The 22985-nt window shown below is 34.3% G+C and overlaps 1 protein-coding gene across 7 annotated transcripts in view; it reads right to left on the bottom strand.

Moving 5' to 3' along the window:
- The window catches only part of LOC138715359 (CD2 antigen cytoplasmic tail-binding protein 2 homolog), a 122743-nt gene that overhangs the window by 81797 nt on the left and 17961 nt on the right, over positions 1–22985 (bottom strand). For 3 of the 7 annotated variants that reach the window (XR_011336253.1, XM_069848192.1, XM_069848198.1), the window contains exons 1-3: positions 13260–13470; positions 12996–13174; positions 1687–1897 (exon numbers count right to left, since the gene is read on the bottom strand). Coding sequence is in view for 6 of the 7 variants with exons in the window: in XM_069848192.1 (XP_069704293.1) it covers positions 1687–1897; positions 12996–13174; positions 13260–13290 (421 nt within the window). In the remaining variant the exon portion in view is untranslated. Of the gene's footprint in view, positions 1–1686; positions 1898–12995; positions 13175–13259; positions 13472–22985 lie in introns of those variants that run through there. The other 4 variants (XM_069848193.1, XM_069848194.1, XM_069848195.1 and 1 more) reach the window with 2 other exon arrangements.

The raw sequence follows: 22985 nt of genomic DNA, 5'->3' as shown, positions 1-22985 counted from the left end.
GATGTTACATTTTTACTATTTTCAAATTATATATATTGAAAATGAAGTGACTTTTGTCAGTTTTTATTATTAGAATCAATTTAGAATATCAGTATCATTTTACAGAAAAAAGTTGTTGAATAATATTTATTATTGCAGAAAATAAAGGAAAGGTTCCGTCACAGATGTTACAAGATTTGTGAACTCACTTCACACCTTATTAACAAAAAGTGTAAAACTCAGGTCTCTGCCTCAAGCAAAAGGAAATTCATTCTCATAGTGTCCATGTGAAAGCTATGCAAATCTCATGGCATCTAATTAGTTCACAAAAACATAATCGCTAAATATTTTATAGCTGTTTCTTCCATGTCACGGATGTTACACACATTTTGTCATGGATGTTACAGATGAGTTAATGTCCTTAATTTGTCAAGTTTCAAAACAACTGTGACATTTTTAAGTCAAAAAAATATTCACTTGAACTCTTAATTGTTATTAACTCAAACTACTGAAAATGAATGGCAGAAAGAATATAGTACAGAGTAAAAAGTTGATCCTGGAATTAACAGTGCAGACCCTCAAAACATTTCTTCAACAATAGCTCCTTGAAAAGCATACATTAACAGCTGATCTCTCTATGAGTAAATGCTGCAAACTTTAGGGAAACAAAACAGTACCTATTACCTAGCCAAGATAACTTAGATTCAATGTCCAAAAACTTGTAAAATATTTGGCCTTTTGAAAATAAAACATTAGATCATATTAATCTACTAATTATCAACATAATGTGTGAGAGGTCCGGGAGAAAAGTATACTTCACAAATTATTGAACCATTTACAAAACACCTCCCAACATAAAGATGAGATGTGGTAAATAAGTACAGTAGTGGCAAAAAAAACCGGACCGACCCTTGTAGCTGATTTCAGAGCCTTGTTCACTCCAGAGCACGATAGACTGGTAACTAAGACTTTCGTGGTTCGAATCCTGCCTTGGAAGGAAACTTTTTTTTGTTCCTTATTCAAATTTATTCCCAATACTTTTCGATTGCAGCGATATTTTACTACTTAATTAACTTATTATTCCCAGAACATGAATTTTTACCAGCAATCGAAAAGTATTGGGAATAAATTTGAATAAGGAACAAAAAAAAAGTTTCCTTCCGAGGCAGGATTCGAACCACGAAAGTCTTAGTTACCAGTCTATCGTGCTCTGAAGTGAACAAGACTCTGAAATCAGCTACAAGGGTAGGTCCGGTTTTTTTTTGCCACTACTGTGCATAAGCAAGACAATGTTATTGTTAATACTACAGTACATTATTATTATTATTATTATTATTATTATTATTATTATTATTATTATTATTATTATTATTATTATTATAGTACAAGGCATTGTGATTTTACCCTCTTTGGTGATATCTGGTATTAGTTGTCAATACTGAAGAGACAGTCAAATCAGCAATTTAAGAACTGCTCTTAAATGATCCTCACTACGATATATGCTATTTTTTTTTAATTAGTGCCTCTAAACGTTTCAGACAGATCTTAAATACTGACACATATAAAAATTCTGATGGCTTACAGGAGTTGAACAAAAGAAAACACACGCACACTCACATGAGCATGTATGTACACACGAACACACTCCATCACTATCACTCTACTATTATTATAAATTTGAATGCCTGACTATGGGATTATAAATACCTTCGCTCTCTTTGTGTGCACTTCTGGATGTATCATCAACTCTATTTCCATTTTCTTCTCCTGTACCAGCACTAGATACTCCTTCCTTTTTCTTTTCAAGTCTTGCTTTTTCCTTTTCATCAAAGTCTTCAGCATACATATCCAATGCATCATCATAATTTATTGCTGATCTACTCTCTTTCTTGACATTTTTACGTTCTGAATCCTCAATCTGAAATGAACATAAATACAATAAATAATAATTACAAGTTACCAAAATTCTAAAAATAATAAAAAAAATATGTTTTATTTAACGACACACTCAACTGCCGAGGTTATATAAGGACCGTTGGTGTGCCAGAATTTTGTCCCACAACAGTTCTTTTACATGCCAATAAATCTACTGACATGAGCCTGTCACATTTAAGCAACCTCAGGCACAGAAAACCAGCACTCTACCGACTACATCACCAGGCCAACTCTTAAAATAATTAAAAAATGTATTTTCAACTAAAATTTTTCCAAATATCCATTCCTTTTATGTAATATAATGTTTTATTTTAATTGACAGAGTTAAGGACGTTCAGCCTTCTCTTCTACTCAATCAGTATGATATAAAATTAGTATATTGCTTAAAGTGTGCTTAAATGCGACAGGCTCATGTCAGTAGATTTACTGGCATGTAAAAGAACACCTGCGGGACAAAATTCCAGCACACCAGCGATGCTGATATAACCTCGGCAGTTGCGAGCATCGTTAAATAAAACATAACATTTAACATTTATAATATAATATAATAGCTACATAATACATCATTAATGTAATACAATAAATACAGTTTCTTTTGTCATTCCAAAATACCAATACAATAATTATGTAATAATAATAATAATAATAATAATAATAATAATAATAATAATAATAATAATAATAATAATAATCATTATTAAGCCTACAATATAATGAAATGATTAAACTCAATCATGATTACAATTATAACTTCAATTTGACTATGTTCGTAAGAAATTGCTTAGCCTATTCTTGGAAGTAGTTATTGTCTGGTAGTCCCTAATATTCTGAGTAGAGAATTCCATTGACGAGGGACTGAGACAATAGAAGAGGATGAATAGTAATAATAAAAATAATAATGGTTTTATTTAACCTGGCAGAGTTAAGGCCATAGAGCCTTCTCTAACATTGAACTCAACATTCTATGACGAGAAATTGCTAGGACTGGCTCTCCTGTGACTTGTGGTAGTGACTAGACTACCAAAAGGGCTCGGATTTCTATTACTAAAAACTCTGGAAATATGTATGCACTTAGGCCATAAAAGCACTAAAATATAGCAAAAAAATTGGAAATATGACGCAAAACAAGTTATTGGCTATTTTACAAAACTGTTTTCGTGAATATTAACTTTTGTACTGGCCATAGCAGACTGTTCAGCCTATAAATATAGCAGGGCAAAAGACGGGTGAAAAATATCCAACGTCTGTCCTCTGCATGACAGCTATGTTAACAGGGTCACTGAATGTTATGGCAACAGTATAGTTAGAACCTCTTAAGTGTCACATGTTTGGGAGGGTGAAGAGGATGAAGGTGAGACCGATCAGCAACAATTTGACCATAATCCTAACATTCTTTTGTCCTCTGTATTTTGACAATTTACTGCTGGCGAATCCAGTTATCTTCAAACTTCATTTAACCACAAAATATTTCTAAAGAAAATAAATCTAAATAAATAGCCAAATGTAAACAAAATCTCTTGCCATTATTGACAAAAAACATGTTTGGAGAACTGTTAAGACTGTTGTAATGTAACTAAAAATATGCTTTTCTACCATTTTTGATCAAATATGACTTAATGCTAAAATATGGTAAAATATGGATTTTTATAAACAATAAACAATGATTTTTGGAGGAACTAAAAAATTCTGAACGGAAACTCAAAACACAATCTGGCTTCTTCCAGGATATTTATAAATTACAAAGTAAATACAATGTACAAACAACTGATAATATAGAAAAGCTTCTACTCTCAGTACAGCCACTTTCTCAGCCTGAAATTAAATGTGAAAATGATCTGATACAATACATCACTGCAAAACGTGACGTCGACCACTCAGTATTAAAATCATTAGCTATTGAAACCATATGTACAAGATATCCAATATCTGAATGGCTTCATATTTATACAGATGAATCTCTGCTTGATAAACATAGTAATGCTGGAGCAGGAATCTACAGTGACATTTTTAGCTTTTACATATCTCTTGGAACACTGTCCACTCATTATGATGGTGAATTAGAAGCCCTGAAACAGCTTTTTCATCACATACATAAATTTAACAAAGTGGTTATACTTAGTGATTATAAATCTGGACTCCAAGGACTAACATCAAGTCCTCCAGGAAACAGACTCGTAAGAGAAATTCTTTCTGCTCTTAAAATGCTACAAGGGCTCGTAAAGAGGTAGTTTTTCAATGGATACCCTCACACTGTGGAATAGTAGGTAATGAAAAAGCTGACTTCCTGGCCAAAAAAGGAACAAACATCAGACAAACTCAAAATAATACAATCTCTTTTCATGCCTCAAAAGTCAGGATCAAACACATAGTTCAGTCCTTTTGTAAACAGGAATTCCTGAAGAAAAGCGAAGGCAAACCTTGGAACATTCTGCTAGAGCTAGACAGTAATAACATCCCAGATTTACCACGAAAAAAAGGCTGTTGCTATATTTTGTTTAACAACTGGACATGATTGTCTCGCCTCTCATCTACATCGAATTAATATCTACCAGCATCCACAGTACACCCTCTGTAGAAATCAGAACTCCATCATGGATAAAGAACATTTGCTACAATTCCCAGCAATAAAGAAATTAGATGCTGATTTACCATCGCAGCTCACCAAATACTATTGGGACGCCCGCAGGAGAATGGAAGAAATCTAAGATCCTTAGTATTGGCCAACAACAACAACATAATCAATAAACACTGTGACATGTTTAAAAAAAGCTAGAAATATGTTTAATTTAACTTAAGCTTATAAAATGAGACTGGGATAAAAATATGACTTGTCACAGAAATCCAATCCCTATTCATAAATACCAAGCACTGAGTTATGCATATAGCTTGGAATTATTATGGGTGAGAGGTACGACATTTCAGAATATTCTTTTCAGGAGGTGTGAGATGAATCTGATGTTTCATTCCCAAACAACTAGAGCACAGACTTTCCAATCCAGGCAATCTAAGTAAAATTTGTAATGAGCAATGATGATGATGTATCAAGTTTTTCCAGAATATTCCCTTTTCCTGTGCTGTCATTCCACCACTGCTTCATAATTCACACAGTCATCTAGAAATCAATGGAAATCTATTACATTGTACCTATAATTTTTCCAGGAGACCAATGCCATGAGAGTTTTGTGATAAATGGTCTATGGAAGAAATCCCTGATAGCTAGCACTACTTGAGTTGTCAGTTATGGTACATTGAGAAACACAAAGTGAACCTACTTTACTCTACACAGATTAAAGCCTCCTTTACACAGCGACAGTTCTCTCATGACAGTTGCTATAGTCCACTCTCATGATGGGAAGTGTTTATACGAGACTCAGAATGAGACCATACTATCATAAGAAAATGTTAGAAGTGGGAATGGTTGAAGCCATGGCCAGAATTGTTAAATTAAGGGAATCATCAAGACCCAAAATGAAAAAAAATAAATAAATAAATTTTTATTTTTTACATTTTATGACAGTATGGTTCATTCTGCTTAATATGGTATTTGGTTTATGAAAATATTCGAATATTTAATATTTTAAATGTTTTTTAAAAAATATTAGTGTATTTATGTTTCAGAGAAAAAAATTTATCACTTTTCACAAAAAAATTATTATCTCAGGAACTAAAATTGTCTTAGAAGGCTGTGGTTCGGCTTGTTTTATAGTAAAATTAATGCTTCATAAAGTCTGTGTTTTAAGATCTTGTCCATTCTGATTTGCTAAAAAAATGTTGTTGTCTAGTGCCTTGCATCTGGCAATGAAGCCATTAGCAGTATTAGCTAAAAAAATGTTTGAGAGGAAGAACTCAGAATACTAATGAATCATTCAATAACGTTGTTGGGTATCGAGTCCCAAAAATGGGTTTGTTGATATAATCGTCACCTGAATGCAAGAACTAGGTAACTTGATTCTTCCTATTTTGAGATATTGCCTATTTACTTACATATTGCACTAAGGAATATGTCTCGTTTTCTTTTACTTATTTGTTACAGTGGAAAATAGATGTCGCTGGTATCGTTTGATCAGTTACCTAGTTCTTGGATTACATTCTGTGCGATTTTTGCTATGCTATTATAACTAAAAAACGCAAATTTCGAGTTACCTAGTTCTTACATTCAGGTGATGATATCATCGTTGGAACTTGGTGTACTAGATGCTATACTCACATTTAATGATGAATACACTGCAAGAATACAGGCGTTCAGGGATCGGTATTCAAATAGGATACAATACCTCAAAAAACATGGCGGATGAGATAGATGTAACAAACACAACCTAGGAGGCAAGATCCAAGAGAAGGGGGGCAGTATTAGGTGAGCAGGATAGGAAGAAGACAAGGACCACCAACCAGAAGGGTTTTAAAACATTTTTTCTGTAATAGGTGAATTTTTATAGAAATTTTTACTTGAAACATGATTTACTTAAAACTACATTTTTCAACATAAATGACCTGTTTTCTCAGAAACTACTAGGTCTATCTGCATGAAATTTTTACGATACATTTCAGGTAACAGTGTGATGATATGGAATTCCTTTGATTGAGTTTTCTGTAATAGTTTATTAAAAAAATAATAATAATAAAAATAAATAAAATGTCTAATTCTTGTTTTTAATTTTAGAAGTTTATAAAAAAAATATTGTTTTTCTATTAGATATTTTATCATCAAAACGAATCAGTGCACTCAGAAGGAATGCATAAAAATCCTGTAAAATATCACATTTCTATACCTAGTATGTTCTGTGATAACAGGTCATTAATATTGCTGTTTTAACATTAGTAAGACAGGGCTTGACGACTCCCTTTAATAAAAGTGAAAAAATAAATATAAGAAACAGAAAATAAAAGTGTGGGTTAGGAAGTGGATAGGGAGAAGTGAGAAGTGTGCTTGATGCTTTCAGCACTCTTATGTTAGAGGTGACAAATGAAGATTCAAAATCGTTTTGCAATTTCGTTGAAAATATTCAGTTCATAGTAATTTACAGCAGAAAATTGTATTATACACCATATTAGTGTGGTGTATAGTTTAATACATTATTAATTATTAGTAAAAGTTCTTGTATAGTATTGTGGAATATAAAGTTACAACTCTACTGTTGTAAGTATGGAGTAATAAAGTACAAATGTACAAGAAATCTTTGTGAATCTTTGTGACTAATAACTGTTACAGCTCAATACACTTGTAATGTATTAGACCATACTTTTGTAGAATAGGGTCCATGTTGGATGCTAGCCGAAAGCTGGCCTCTTCATTGCACTTTTGGTCGTCCAAGGTCTCGCTTCCCACAAGGATTGTAGTGAAATAGCCTCTGAGGCAGCCTGTTATTGGGCGTCCGTGATACATGTTCATACCCGTTGTTTCTGTATGTTGATATGGTATCAGTGATGCAGTTATGTTTAATTCATTCCTGTTGTCGACATTCCATTTGTGATCATTAGGCCTGTGACATTGGAGCATGTTTACAGTGAAAGGAAGCCAATTCACTACAGGATATACACGGAGTATGCAAGTGTATGTGTGTATGGAGACGACACAACCGCCGTGGTACAGTTCATTCAAGTATGATACAAACTGTCATGCATTCAAAAAGTATTGATTATTCAATCTATCTTAAATAAGAAGCAATTAATTGCGCTCCGCAGTATGGCTCAGAAGGAAAGAAACACGTCTTGGAAACTAGAATATTTAGTTTCACAGTATGGTGCAGATGTATTTTGCATTCTAAATAGCAATCTGTATTGTAAACTTTGCAATGTCAGCATTACGTCTGCTAAAAACAAGGAATATAATGTTCAAAGGCACATAAGTACAATGAAACACAAATGGCTGGAACAGTAAATGTGCAGAAGACCGTATATTAAATTCAACATTTTATGAAGACATGTGTAAAGCATTTATACCTGCCGACAAACCATTTAACAAACTCGCAAATACGGCATTCCGCGAGTTTTTACAGAAATACACTAGAAGAGAAATTCCACATCAGACTACGTTACTGAAGTAATATGTCGAGAAAATTTACAACACATGCATTACTGAGATCAGGTGTAAACTAACAAACCAACACATATGGTGTCAATTGATGAGACGACGGATGCTGTTGGACGGCATGTAGTTAATGTGATTGTTGGAGGCCTAGATCCAGAAGGCCCTGCTGGATCATACCTACTATCGTGTGATGTGATAAATGCTGTGAACAATTGAGGCGCACAGTTCCAAAACCCTCTAAATCCACTTTTTCACCAAAATTATTTTTTATCTCTTTATAGTAAGGATTAATGCACTCTATTGACCTATATATCAATAATGTTCAAAAGAACTCTACATATAGTGAAAAAATTCATTTGAAAAATAGTTACTATTCCAATATCCTCTAAATCCAATCTCTTACTTACTTACTTACTTACAAATGGCTTTTAAGGAACCCGAAGGTTCATTGCCGCCCTCACATAAGCCCGCCATCGGTCCCTATCCTGTGCAAGATTAATCCAGTCTCTATCATCATATCCCACCTCCCTCAAATCCATTTTAATATTATCCTCCCATCTACGTCTCGGCCTCCCTAAAGGTCTTTTTCCCTCCGGTCTCCCAACTAACACTCTATATGCATTACTGGATTCGCCCATACGTGCTACATGCCCTGCCCATCTCAAACGTCTGGATTTAATGTTCCTAATTATGTCAGGTGAAGAATACAATGCGTGCAGTTCTGCATTGTGTAACTTTCTTCATTCTCCTGTAACTTCATCCCTCTTAGCCCTAAATATTTTCCTAAGCACCTTATTCTCAAACACCCTTAACCTATGTTCCTCTCTCAGAGTGAGAGTCCAAGTTTCACAACCATACAGAAAAACCAGTAATATAACTGTTTTATAAATTCTAACTTTCAGATTTTTGGGCAGCAGACTGGATGATAAGAGCTTCTTAACCGAATAATAACACGCATTTCCCATACTTATTCTGCGTTTAATTTCCTCCCAAGTGTCATTTATATTTGTTATTGTTGCTCCAAGATATTTGAATTTTTCCACCTCTTCGAAGGATAAATCTCCAATTTTTATATTTCCATTTCGTACAATATTCTGGTCACGAGACATAACCATATACTTTGTCTTTTCGTGATTTATTTTCTAACCGATCGCTTTACTTGCTTCAAGTAAAATTTCCGTGTTTTCCCTAATCGTTTGTGTATTTTCTCCTAACATATTCACGTCATCCGCATAGACAAGAAGCTGATGTATCTCGTTCAATTCCAAACCCTTTCTGTTATCCTGAACTTTCCTAATGGCATATTCTAAAGCGAAGTTAAAAAGTAAAGGTGATAGTAATCCAATCTCTACTTTTCCAAAATCCTCTAAATACCATGCGACTTTTCCAATATTCTCTACAACCAGTATTTATTTTTTGCATATTCTAGTAGTGTAGGCCTACTGATTGTGAGATCTGGCACTTGGTATGCCTTATCATGTTTTCCCGCAGGTAGAGTCTTTGGTAGATTAGAAAAAGAATAAGGAAAATAAATACGATCACTGATTCTTCTGAATACATCAGAATTTATGTAGAAGAAGGAACTGTTAAGAAGCTAGTATATGATGTTCCTGTCAACAGCTGGAAGGAAAGGAGTGACACAAGTGCTGAAAGCATTTTCAACTTAGCCCCTTCTAAGAGAATTTTCTTCAAAAAGGGAAGTCAGGTGTATTAGTGAGAGGAGAATGCCACTATCGTAACGATTTTGGAGTTTACCGAAGTCTTTTGAAACGAGGAGAAGCGATCCATGACTTGCAGTTGCAAAGAAAACAGTTTGGGGTGGCAGTAATAAAGGAGAAAATTCAAGATATTGATAAACTTTTTTCAAAATATTTCGGTCCTTTGTGGAAAACAAACAACGATCTGGAATTTTATGCCCATCTCATCAATGAAAATGGAGAGCAAGCAGAGGAAGCAGAAGAAGACGAAGGAAACATTTTGGTTACCTAAATCTGTGCTTCATTGGCTGGTCATGATAATATCTTTGAAAAATATTGGAGTGAAAGAGGTCAAATGACTTTACTGTCAAAAGCCTGGCATTAGAAAACAACAACAACAACAACATTTTGGTCACCTGAAGCTGTAGGAGTAAATGTCAATTTATAAAATGATGGTTCAAAGTAAACCCTGGACTGAGTTCTATTTTTTATTGCTGGAATTCCATTATGATATTTGTGATTATTGCATACATCTGGAGATATTTTTGGTCGATGAAAGTGACGACCTGAAGCTGTAGGAGCAAACGTGTATTTGTAAGGAGATTGTTCAAAGTAAATCCTGGACTGAATTCTATGATCTTTATTGCTGGGATTCCATTGTGATATGTGTGATTGTTGCATACATTTGAAGATATTTTTCTCTTGGAATTCAGCTCAACAGTGTTCTATTAAGAGTTGAGTAATGATTACTTTCGTATGTATTCGAGCACGTAGCCCACCATATCCAAATTTGTAGCATGATTATAGGTTATTTTCTTTATTTTATTGGGTTATTTTACGACGCTGTATCAACATCTAGGTTATTTAGCGTCTGAATGAAATGAAGGTGATAATGCCGGTGAGTCCGGAGTCCAGCACCGAAAGTTACCCAGCATTTGCTCGTATTGGGTTGAGGGAAAACCCCGGAAAAAACCTCAACCAGGTAACTTGCCCGTACCGGGATTCGAAGCCGGGCCACCTGGTTTCGCGGCCAGACGTGCTGACCGTTACTCCACAGGTGTGGACTATAGATTGTTTCTTGAGTAATTCTTTATCTTCAATCTGCATTCTTATTTACGTGAACAGTATAATAATCAATAATATCCTTGTAAAGCTTCTATAAAAAAATATGTTAGCTGAAATCTACTAAGGAAGAGACGAGTGAAGTGCTTTGTGTGGAGTGTGCCATTGTATATTTGCCGGCCTGGATGGCTCAAGCAGTAGGGGCACGGCATGTCTCTATCACTTGGTCCGAAAGGTTGTGGGTTCGAGTCCCGCCTTGGGCATGGGTGTTGTGTACGTACTAGTTTAAGAAAGCGGAAAACAGAGAAAGAGAAACGAAAAAGGGGGGAAAGAAAAAATGGATAAAGGGGAAAAAAACAAAGTAGAGTAAATTTCTACAAAAAAAAAGAAAAAAAAAGAAAAATATGGGGGCAGAAACATGGACATTACGACGAAATGAAGAGAAACAAATAAAAGCATTTGAAATGTGGATATGGAGAAGAATGGAGCATGTGAAGCGGACAGATAGAATAAGAAACGAAGCTGTGTTGGAAAGAGTGGATGAAGAAAGAATGATGCTGAAACTGATCAGAAAGAGAAAAAAGGAATTTTTTGGGTCACTGACTGAGAAGAAACTGTCTACTTAAGGATGCCATGGAAGGAATAGTGAACGGGAGAAAAGTTCAGGGCAGGAGAAGATATCAGATGATAGACGACATTATGATATACCGATGATATGCGGAGACCAAGAGGAAGGCAGAAAATAGGAACGATTGGAGAATGCTGGGTTTGCAGTGAAAGATCTGCGCATGGGCAGAACATTTATGATTGAATGAGTTGAAATCTTTGTTTTCATAGGCTTCATCTCGTGTCTAAAACTTGACATATTTAAAGTTCCTTTCCAATATCCGCTAAATACATTTATTCCTTTCCAATATCCTCTAAATAAAGATTGAGTTCCAAAACCCACTAAATACAAAAAAGAACATTAATTTTTGGCAATATGGTTTATAATATTTATATGAAAAATTATATTGATGTTTTCTACTTTCAAGTTAAGTTCACTAGAAAAAAAAATCAGTCATTTCAAAATAAAAACAAAAGCAGTAAAAGTTTTTTTCGTTTCCTGAAAAATTTGCTCAAATCGATTTAGAGGGTTTTGGAACTGCACGCCTCAACTACAATATGTAGGGTTTTTCAACATGCAATGCAATTATTATGGCCATAAGGTATAGAGCATGACAAGGTACTTCTGATTGTTACCGATGCAGCATCCAATATGTTAAAGGCAGTAAACATACAGAAAGATGGTATGCATCACATGTCTCGCCCGAACAGCAGAGGAGGTTAGACGCCATTCAGAGAGATGTATGTATTATTCTCTTCTGCAGACTGTACAGTACAGAGTGCTGCGTACTCTGTGTACCTATATTCTGGAGTGAGTTGGCTTTCTTTCACTGTACACATGCTCCAATGTCACAGGCCTAGTGATCATATAAAATATATCCGACCAAAGGTCTTAGGACTTCTCATTTCTGCACTTCTATTCTTTGAAGTTGTCAGAATGTTAAGGTTCATGTTTCTGAGCTATATTACAAAGTTGGAATTGCCATGACTTTATAACATTTCGAAATGTCTCTGGTAGACTTTTTTATTATGTCTTACTAATAAAAACTCTTATACAGACATTTAACTGTCTTATACGTACACAATGAATAACTCATTCATAATTCGTATGTAAATTCCAATAATCACTACATATGTCATGTATAACAGTACAACTGTTACATAGCTATGTCATAGTTTCGTCATTACTTCATTACAAAATGTGATAGAATAATAAAATTGTGGTTCTCTATTGCATCCGATTCTGAGCGTTAGTGTGCCACGCTAAGTATCGACAGTACAACTGGACCTGGTCGATTACCACATTATATTTTGGTCAAAGAGTATAGCTACAGCAATATTATTCTAATTCTTCTGTGCTCCTTGGTTTGTTCTTCTGTGGTTACAAGGCAACCATCATCGTAAAATGACAATCTATACAAACAGCTGTTAGAGGGGTGCCCATTTTTTTTATCTCTGTACAACACTCAAACAAGGGATTTCTGTATATAACTACTGCAAAGCAATTCCCATGTATAATTACAGGCTGTTTATACATCCATAGCTTATGCATGGTTTATTAGTAATGTTTTCTGTCCCAACTCTACTTAAGTCTCCTATAAAAACTATATATGGTTTATTAGTAAGACCATATATCTCTGAAATTTATGTAAGAAAGCCATTCTAGATATTTATCTAAATGAACTTACCAACTTCGATATATGTTCATAGCTTTCCTGGTAAATATCCATGTTACCAGTTTCAGTAAGGAGACGATTAGCCAGTTCTGTCAAATCCGTTAGTTGCTGTTGGTTTCCCTGTTGACCATCATCTTGTCCAGCTTTCTTTTGCCACCATCGCTCTGATGCTGACATAGTTTTGTTGCCTCCTGAGGAAGTAATAGTTCTAATTTTTATTTTGCATTAAAAAATTTAAAAGACCATAAATTAGTGAAGAATAATAAACAGAGCTACCTCTGATTGAAGTTCTGGCTGATATGTACATCTATTATCAGGCAGTAGGTACATCACTTGATGATATGTATCAGAGGAAGATTAATTGTTTGTATACATCTGAAGTCTGATTAGTGTAATATGTAACTAGTCAGCGATGTATGCAATTATCTCCTGGCCTAGATGCCTCATGAGTGATGCTTTATGGTGTCACTTATGAGGTTCAGACCTGTCTTCGGACAGTTGACTAAACCACAACAATAAGCAGATCAATATTAAGATATAGAGATTGTATAGATTGTTTAAGAAGTAGGAGGAAAAGAGGAAAAAATGGAAAAAATTGGATTTGGACTGATAGATTCTGCCCTTGGGCAGACAATTACGAATGAATGAAATAAACAGATACATAGAAATTGAAAATAAGGACTGCATTAATAAACAAGGTAAAGGAAAATATAGTAATGGATTATCTGCATCATACAAAATGAATTCAAACATGATTTGAGAATATCTTAGAGAGAGAAAAGTGTCGCTTTAAGAAGAGCACAAGTTGTATACGCAGTATTGTAAAAGAACGACTTTTATAACCATATATCATATTTTATTGGTTGTGAGAAACTTAAGGTAACATGAACAGTAATTTATTAATACTTTAAAAAAATTTACAAAATAATATTCCCAATAATTCTGAGAAACGACAATATAAACAAGTTGAAAACAGGAAAACAGAAGTCCGTAAAGAATTTAAGAATAGCATGATAGCAAGATTTCAGAACCAATAAAAATGAAAAGAAAAATGTGACTGAATTGTGATCTACAACGGATATTAATGCTTATTTTATGAAAGAGAATACAGCTAGAATATATTCATGAACAATACAATTAATACAACATTGTATGATGTTACGCTTACGAAATTATGGAAAAATTTAAGATCATAACACATTATAAGTACTGTACCACATGTCTGGCTTATAGGTTTAATATTACGACGTTTTATAACTTTCACTGTATTAAGATTCCAATTCGAAATTGTTGTAAATATGATGATATCTATGACAATTTATGAAAAATACCATACTTTGGTGCTGGTGTGGTGTGCATGATCAGAATGAGCAAAGATGACGATATGAACACCTCAACAGAAATTGTTCTGCATTCTTTCACTGATGGAAATGAAATCTGTGAAGTGTAGACAACGTGCATTTCAGAATGAATTTAACTTTGGCATCACAAAGATGTTCCTACCTAGATGTGAGCATAGTTAAATGGGACAAGCATTAAGAGAAATGGGCTGTATTGTGTCCGTGCATGGAAAGCATAGTAAAATAAAGGTCTTTGAGAAAAAAGTGGAAAGATTCACACGACCTTTGCAAAAATCCTAAGGAAGTCAATTCGAGCCGAAGCATTCACTTGTCCTCCATGCTCACTGGATCTTACTCATCTGAACTTTTTCCTGTGGAATTTTGTGAAGGACCAAGTGTATCATGTACCTCAGGATAACTTCAACGATTTGTGACACAAAATTCGTCAAGCTATCCAAGTACAAATGTTTCTGAATATCTGGTTGGAGGTGGAGTGCAGGTTGGATATCTGCCATGCCACTGGGGGGGGGGGGGGGGGGGGGGTTGCACATATGAAGAGGTGGATTCCAAAGTGTCCTAAGTTATTTTTTTTTTTTAAGATTTTAACTTGCTTTATTCACATTTTAATTTATCCTTTTCCAGTTTATAGGGCTATTGTTAAATTTATTTTACCATTTTTCGTCATTTCTCTCATAACTTGTCATTTGGACTTATGCCAGTTTGGAATCCACTTCTTCATATCGAAGTTCCTTGAGTGTGACACAAAATGCTTGAGTCTCTGTACCAGAATACACGAGGTTTGCCAATAAATTATGGTAACTTTTTAAATTCTGTTGAGTCTAAATCGACATTTTTGTGTATCCTAATCACGCACACTATGCCAGTGCGACGATGTGGTATTTTGCATGAAGCCACAGATATCATCACATATACAAGAATTTCGAGTCTGAATCTAAAATCTAATACAACTAAAGTTATAAATAGCTATGATGTTAAACCTAAGCTGGACTCACTATATTATAAGATAATGGTACAAATACATAATGCAAGAACTGTAAACGTTTCAAATGCTCCTAGTTGCTTCTCTTCACTTCATCGTAATGTCCATGTTTCTGCCCCATACAATGATACACTCCACACAAAGCACTTCACTAGTCTTTTCTTTAGTTCTTTCTCCAGAGGTCCGCATAAGATGCTCCTTTTCCTAATAAAAGCTTCCTTTGCCATTGCTATTCTCCTTTTGACTTCTTGTTACTGCTTATAGTACATCCCAAGTATTTGAAGTTGTAAACTTGCTCTATTGCCTCATTTAGAATTCGCAAGTTTACCTTCTTTATTTTTCTTCCTATGACCATGGTCTTCGTCTTGTTGGCATTTATATTCATTTCATATCGCTCACAGCTGTCATTTAGCTTTAGTAGCATATCCCTTACTATCATCTCCTCATCTGCTAACATTGTCATATCAGCAAATCTTATACACTTTATTCTTCTTCCTCTTACTATCACTCCGCCCATGTTCTGAAAACAGTTCTTCACTAAGTCCTCCAAGTAGATGTTGAACGGGGTAGGTTATAAAGGGCATCGTTGATGTACTCCTCTTCCTATTTTGCTTCCTTCTGACATTTCTTCTCCTATCCTGACTTGACTCATTTCATATAAAGGTTACTGAATAGCCTCTGCTCTTTCCAATTCACGCCAATTTTCTTTAGGATCCCCATCAATTTCGTCCTATCCATTTTGTCAAACGCTTTTTCTTGGTTCAAAAATACTATAAGAACTTCTTTATTCTTCTCTAGGTATTTTTCGTTGATTGTTCATAGGACTCCAATTGCATCTCTCGTACCTTTTCCCTTCCTGAAGCCAAACTGCTCTTCTTTCAACTGTTCTTCCATTTTCTGATTATATGTATACTTACATGAAGTACAAAATGTTATGATGTAGTACAATTATCACAAGGGACCATACTTTGTCCAACGAGGTTATAAGATTAAGTATTACTGGAGTTTTAAGTAGATGACGCGAGTACATCTAGCAAGCGAAGTACTTGACAGATTGCTCACGTGACTGTGTTCGGCAGAACAAAACATGGACTACTTTAACAATTACACTAATATTTACAATTTAAATTATTTACATTATGTATACTAAACTATGCTATTTATATATATAATTTGAACTGGTAATGGAAATTACGGGACAATGGCTGAATGGATTTTAATAAATGACCCCTCATTTTGAAGCTTGAAGCTCAAAGTTTTTCAGAAAAATAGTAGTTTTCAGTGAAATGTCAGTTTTCCTACATAATTTTCCTATTTTCCAAAATCCATCTTTCATCAGTTTTGAGAAATAATTGCATTTCAAAATAAAACAAAACACACACTACAATAAACTACAAGCTATTACACGAAGGCCATGATCTGCAGCATTGCTGACATATTTAGAGTTGAAATTCAATTGGTTATTAAAAACTTCAAGATTTACTAAAAATAATTTACAGGTCGGATTCTCCGGTGTGTAATTTTCTGAGTATAGCTGTGTATTGGATATTAAAATCTACAAAACTTGAGGTGGTTTGATGACATCATTACCATTAGAAATTAATTATTAATATAGTTAATGCCATGCTGTTAATATATCAACTACAAAACTTGCGTAAGATAATAATATTATTATTAAAAATCAAATATTTTATAGTTATTAATAAAGTGGGTTGGGTCTTTTTCATATATTTAATTATTTATTTCTCAAACTATTTATTTATTATTTAATTATTTTTTCATATATTTAATTATTTATTTCTCAAACTATGGTCCGAGGACCACCTGTGGTCCTCGAGGTCTGCCCTTTTGGTTCTTCAAAAAAGACAGAAGAAAAAATAAAATTCAAACGAATTTCTTATCACACTATAGCTGAAAATCTCAGTTTGGAAATGAACCATGGCAATCGCCTTTCACTTTTTCTCCCAGTACTGACATTTTATGAAATTTATTACCCTACTCGTCTACCGAATTCGCACTCTACCCTCAGCAACAAAAGAGGGATGTAAAGCACTATGAACGTGGTGTTTCTCGCCACCTTTTCCCTGCACATCCCGTGTCTGTAACCCAGCCAGGGACCACCCGAATTCATAACAGAGGTCCAAAGTACCGAATCTTTTCATGTATTTATGACTTTCTTAATAGTTTTGCCGACACCCAGTCTGCACACTGAAATGGTCACATACTGTACGTCGTACACCAATAATAGAACGTGCCAAATTGCATATTTACTTGTTGGAAATCAGGCATGTTTCTGCATTAATTCTTTTTATTTCTGTTTTTCCAGATGACGATATAAGAAATTTTAGACTCTGTCTATTTTAAAATCCGGGCAAATCAGATCCAAAAATTCAAATTACAATACTTTTCTAATTATATTTTTTGTACCCAATCACAAGTAACTTAAAAAGGTGGTCCTCACTTCAAAAAAATTTGAGAAACGCTGTGCTAGAGAAATTATGTAATGGACAACTAACATCTACTTTTAAAATTCCCTTAAAATGGGAATGGAGATGATTGTAACTATAAGGGAGATTTAGATGCTGTTGTGGAATGTGGTTGTGAAGATGTTATTTTTGTTTGTGAGGATGTTGAGTTAGAAGAAAATAATATGATGGCGCTGATATAGGCCTACTACATTGTAGGTTATGTTACCAAGTGTGTAAGTGTAGTAGTAAAGTGTGTTAGATGTTGACAAGTTTATACAGTGATCAGACATTAGAATATTCCAGTGATACAGTAGAATTGAATAATTATTTAAGAATAATAGACAGAGGAGGACTCATGTGGCGCACACATTTCGTAACAAATGTGACTGTACTTGCATATAATGTATTCCAGTGTTTAATTTCGGACAAATATGAGAGCGACTTCATTAATGCAACAAATCAAAGGCGTCTCTTGAAAACATTAATATGTGAACAATGTGAAAGTGTTGGTAATAGTGGTAACTTTACAGTGGGTGATTGCGAACATTCCACAAGTATGCTAGTTTCTAGAGCCACAACTAGATGGCTAATATTCTAAAATGAAACAAGATAGTATTGCCGGTGCTTCAGGAACAAGAAGAAAATTGCAGAGTTTCACAAAAAAACAGGTACCGATAACAGTGTGTATTTAAATGACATCTCATGAATAACTATACTGCTTCTACTTCTTCAGAGAACTGCGCATTCCTGTCAATTTTCTGCTTTCTTAACTGTCGTTTTTCTATACTAACAGTAGTAAGAAACGAGCTTTGAATGACTTCCGCCGAATTTGGAATAGACATCGACTGACTTGAACTGTCAACATAGAAAACAAAAAATCACTACCTGTTTAAGAGTTCCACACTCAATCGCTTTCACCTTCATCTTGACAATAATAAAAGCCTAACCTAACCTAACCTAACCTGTCACTAAAATCCTAAACTAATCTAACCTAACCTAACTTGTCACGGATTCGCCTATACAAGACATAACAAAAGCCTAAACTTTCCTAACTTAACCTGTTAAAGTTTCGTATATGCAAAGCATAATAAAAGCCTAAACTAACCTAACCTAACACTAAAATCCTAAACTAACCTAACCTAACTTTTCACAGATTCGCCTATACACGGCATAACAAAAGCCTAAACTATCCTAACCTAACTTGTCACAGTTTCGTATATGCAAAGAATAATAAAAGCCTAAACTAACCTAAACTAACCTAACCTAACCTAACACTAAAATTCTAAACTAACGTAACATAGATTTGCCTATACAAACACCCTAAACTACCGTAACCTAACCTGTCACAGATAAGTACGTAAGACATAATAAAAGTCTAAACTAACCTAGCCTGTCATAACACTCTATTTTCTTACCCCTACACACTTCCCTGAGGTATGAAAATGGCCGAATTTCTATGCAAACTAGCGTGAAACGTTTGTAATGTCTCGTAAGTTATGTTGGTACGACATGTAAGACTGCTGAACATGCATATATCCACAATAGGAAAAGAAGTCAATCAACTCTCGTTTAACAACCGCAGTACGTAGTAGTAGTAGTAGTAGTAGTAGTAGTAGTAGTAGTAGTAGTAGTAGTAGTAGTGGTAGATAAAATAATAATTATGCTGATTACTGTCTTGTTAATATAATTTACTATTAACTAGAGTAAATAACGCCAAGCACCGCTATTAAATATACCCAAGAGAAATGGCATGCAGAGCATGCCCCGTTTGTATGACGTCACGATTCTGCTATCCAGTCCTGATAAAGAACTTATAGCAAAGGCCCCGGCAGAACCCTATGAATGAATGAGTGTATGCCCTCTTGTTCTCTTTTGTATCCACTGTCCACGTAGAACTACGTCCTGACCGGGAATCGAACCCATGCCCACTGGATTTAGAGTTAGACTCGCTGACCCCTCAGCCACAACGGTGGACTAACTCTGGAATTAACTGTCACTGTCCTGGTGGAGTGGAAGAGAAGGCCTGATGGCCTTAACCTTACCAAAATAAATAAATAAGTAGTAATAATAATAATAATAATAATAATAATAATTATTATTATTATTATTATTATTATTATTATTATTATTATTATTATTATTATTATAAATAACCCACACTTGTTCTCCTTGTCTCCTTAGCAATTTGAATAATAGTTGGAGCAAAGGCTAGAGAATCGTATAGACAATTTTTTTTTTAATGAGAGATTGTGACCTTAACAAATCAGTACATATACTCTTTAATAAATTTCCTCTTATGTAATAAAGAAAATTTTCTAACTAATTAAGCCATACATAGCACTAATACCCGCAGAAAGAATGATTTTCGTATACCATTATCAAATTTATCATGCTATCAAAGGGGAATATGTTACATGGCAATAAAAATTTTCATTGGTCTTCCTGAAGACATTAAGAATCATAACCAAAACCCTGCATTATTTAAGGTAAAACTAAAAAATTACTTAATATCTCACACTTTTTTATTCTGTAAATGAATTCTTGACATTTCACTGTACTATGTAAATGTTTTAGTACTATTAAATGGTAAACATATTGCATTGTATATATGTTATTAAGGTACCAGTATTAATTCTGTATATATATTTCATATTTGCATTTTTATATGTTAAACGTAAGAATTGGATATGTTAGGCTATATTCTATGCTATAAAGCAACTGTAAGAATATTATGGAAAAAATTAAACTATCTGCCTGCCTTTCTGCCCATCCATCTGTCTTCACCTTGATCATCTTGTATTTTCTTTGTTTCTGTATTCTCTATTTTCTCCATGTATTTTGAGGAAAAAATGTTACATTTGTTCGTACCAAATTTTCTCTTTAAAGGACAAAACTAAAATTCTTTCAAACATCTATTATCATAATACACTGCTCTCTTAAACTGACTGAGCATATTGGGAATTCAATAGATTTCCAAAAATAGGCTATGAAAAGTTTCATATAAAACAATGGAAGATAAAATTAATGTGCATTAAATTGTGAATTATTTGAAAGAAACATCATATATTCTATGTGACAATGTCATAAACTGTGAAGGAACGAAAGTACTTGCATAATATCATATGAAATATACACTGTCTACATATCGAAATAATGGTCTTTATACATTGGGAGGAAAAAACAAAACAAGAAAAATATATATTTTCGCTGCCAAACACTTCACCATTCTATTTCATCACATTCCTCTTAAGACATTCAACTTCTTATGTAGGGTTCCAAAACAATTAACAAGTATGAAAAATACGTTCGTTGTATCCTGGCAGTAATATTAATGCAATTTTTACACACCAAAAAATGTTGTAAAGTGACTTTTCAATACATATCATTACAGCTTTAAAGTAACTATTGAAGTAATGTCTATAAACTACAAACAAATATTATATGTAGGCTACAGATATACTAGGTTTGAAGATTATGCCAATTGAGACAAAATACACACATATGGAGTGTTGACAAATTTATACAGATGGATTTCTTGTATCATATTCAGGAATGCAGAAACTGGGATGAATATGCCCTGTCTTTTCATTTGACTATTCTATAGGAGAATATACAACAAATTTTTAAGTTACTGCTATTTACATATTACTTACAAATGGCTCTTAGAGATCCTGGAGGTTCATTGCTGCCCTCACATAAGCCCGCCATCGATGTCTATCCTGAGAAGATTAATCCAGTCTCTACCATCATAACCCACCTCTGTCAAATCCATTTTAATATTATTCCCCCATCTGTGTCTAAGCCTCCTCTAAGGTCTTTTTCCCTCTGCCCTACCAACTAACACTCTATATGCATTTCTGGCTATTTATTTATATGTTTGCAAAATTTCTTATATAGATTAAATAAATACAGTAACAAATATAAATGGCACTCGGGAGGAAATTAAACGCAGAATTAATATGGGAAATGCCTCTTATTATTCAGTTGAGAAGCTTTAGTCATCTAGTCTGCTGTCAAAAAATCTGAAAGTTAGAATTTATAAAACAGTTATATTACTGGTTGTTCTGTATGACTGTGAAACTTGGACTCTCATTTTGAAAGAGGAACACAGATAAGGGAGTTTGAGAATAAGGTTCTTAGGAAAATATTTGGGGCGAAGAGGGGTGAAGTTACAGGAGAATGGAGAAAGTTACACAACACAGAACTTCACGCATTGTATTCTTCACCTGACATAATTAGGAACATTAAATCCAGACGTTTGAGATGGGCAGGGCATGTAGCACGTATGGGCGAATCCAGAAATGCATATAGAGTGTTAGTTGGGAGACCGGAGGGAAAAAGACCTTTGAGTAGGCCGAGACGTAGATGGGAAGATAATATTAAAATGGATTTGAGGGAGGTGGGATATGATGATAGAGACTGGATTAATCTTGCTCAGGATAGGGACCAATGGCGTGATTATGTGAGGGTGGCAATGAACCTCCAGGTTCCTTGAAAGCCAGTAAGTAAGTAAGTAAGTAAGAAAGAGTAAATAAATTCTAATTATCAGATTGAAGGGCAGCCATACAGACTATAATCTTACAACAGATCACGAAAAAGACTAAAATAGCCTACAAGATTTAAAAAAGATGCATTATCTAACTAAACTACAGAAAAAAAAAATAGTTGTTTCCTTCCCATTGTGACATGAAAGAAATGAAACAGTAGACTTTTGGCTAAAAAGAAAACTGAAATTTTACAACAATTCAATAACAATTATTCTGTAAAACAACTAATCAGAAGTAAATTCAGATCTGCCCAAAACAATAAAATTCGGATGGGGCAAATGACACACCCTGGAAATTTTGAATGGTTAACCTCGAGATAATCCCTCAAGGGCCACATAAATCAGGTTGATAACAAGTCAGGTCACGACTGTTTGACAAGCCACCTGCACAGGGTAGGAATTTCCCATACATCAGCCCGTGTATTGTGTGATGCAAATGAAGAAATGAACGTGAAACATGTCCAGGGATGCAAAGCATTGCTAGAACAAGATAACATCATACAAAAATATTGGAGTGCAAGACAGCGATTGACTTATTGTCAAGTGCCTAGACACTGGACCAACAACAATATATCACCTGTACAATATAATTACAACATTCGTATTTAAAAATATGTAACATTACACTACAACCAGACTTGCAATTGA

Source organism: Periplaneta americana, chromosome 15, assembly GCF_040183065.1.
Source record: "Periplaneta americana isolate PAMFEO1 chromosome 15, P.americana_PAMFEO1_priV1, whole genome shotgun sequence".
In the NCBI taxonomy this organism is placed as follows: Eukaryota; Metazoa; Arthropoda; class Insecta; order Blattodea; family Blattidae; genus Periplaneta; species Periplaneta americana.
Note: the sequence above shows the minus strand (reverse complement) of the source record. Positions and strands in the feature narration are given on the sequence as shown.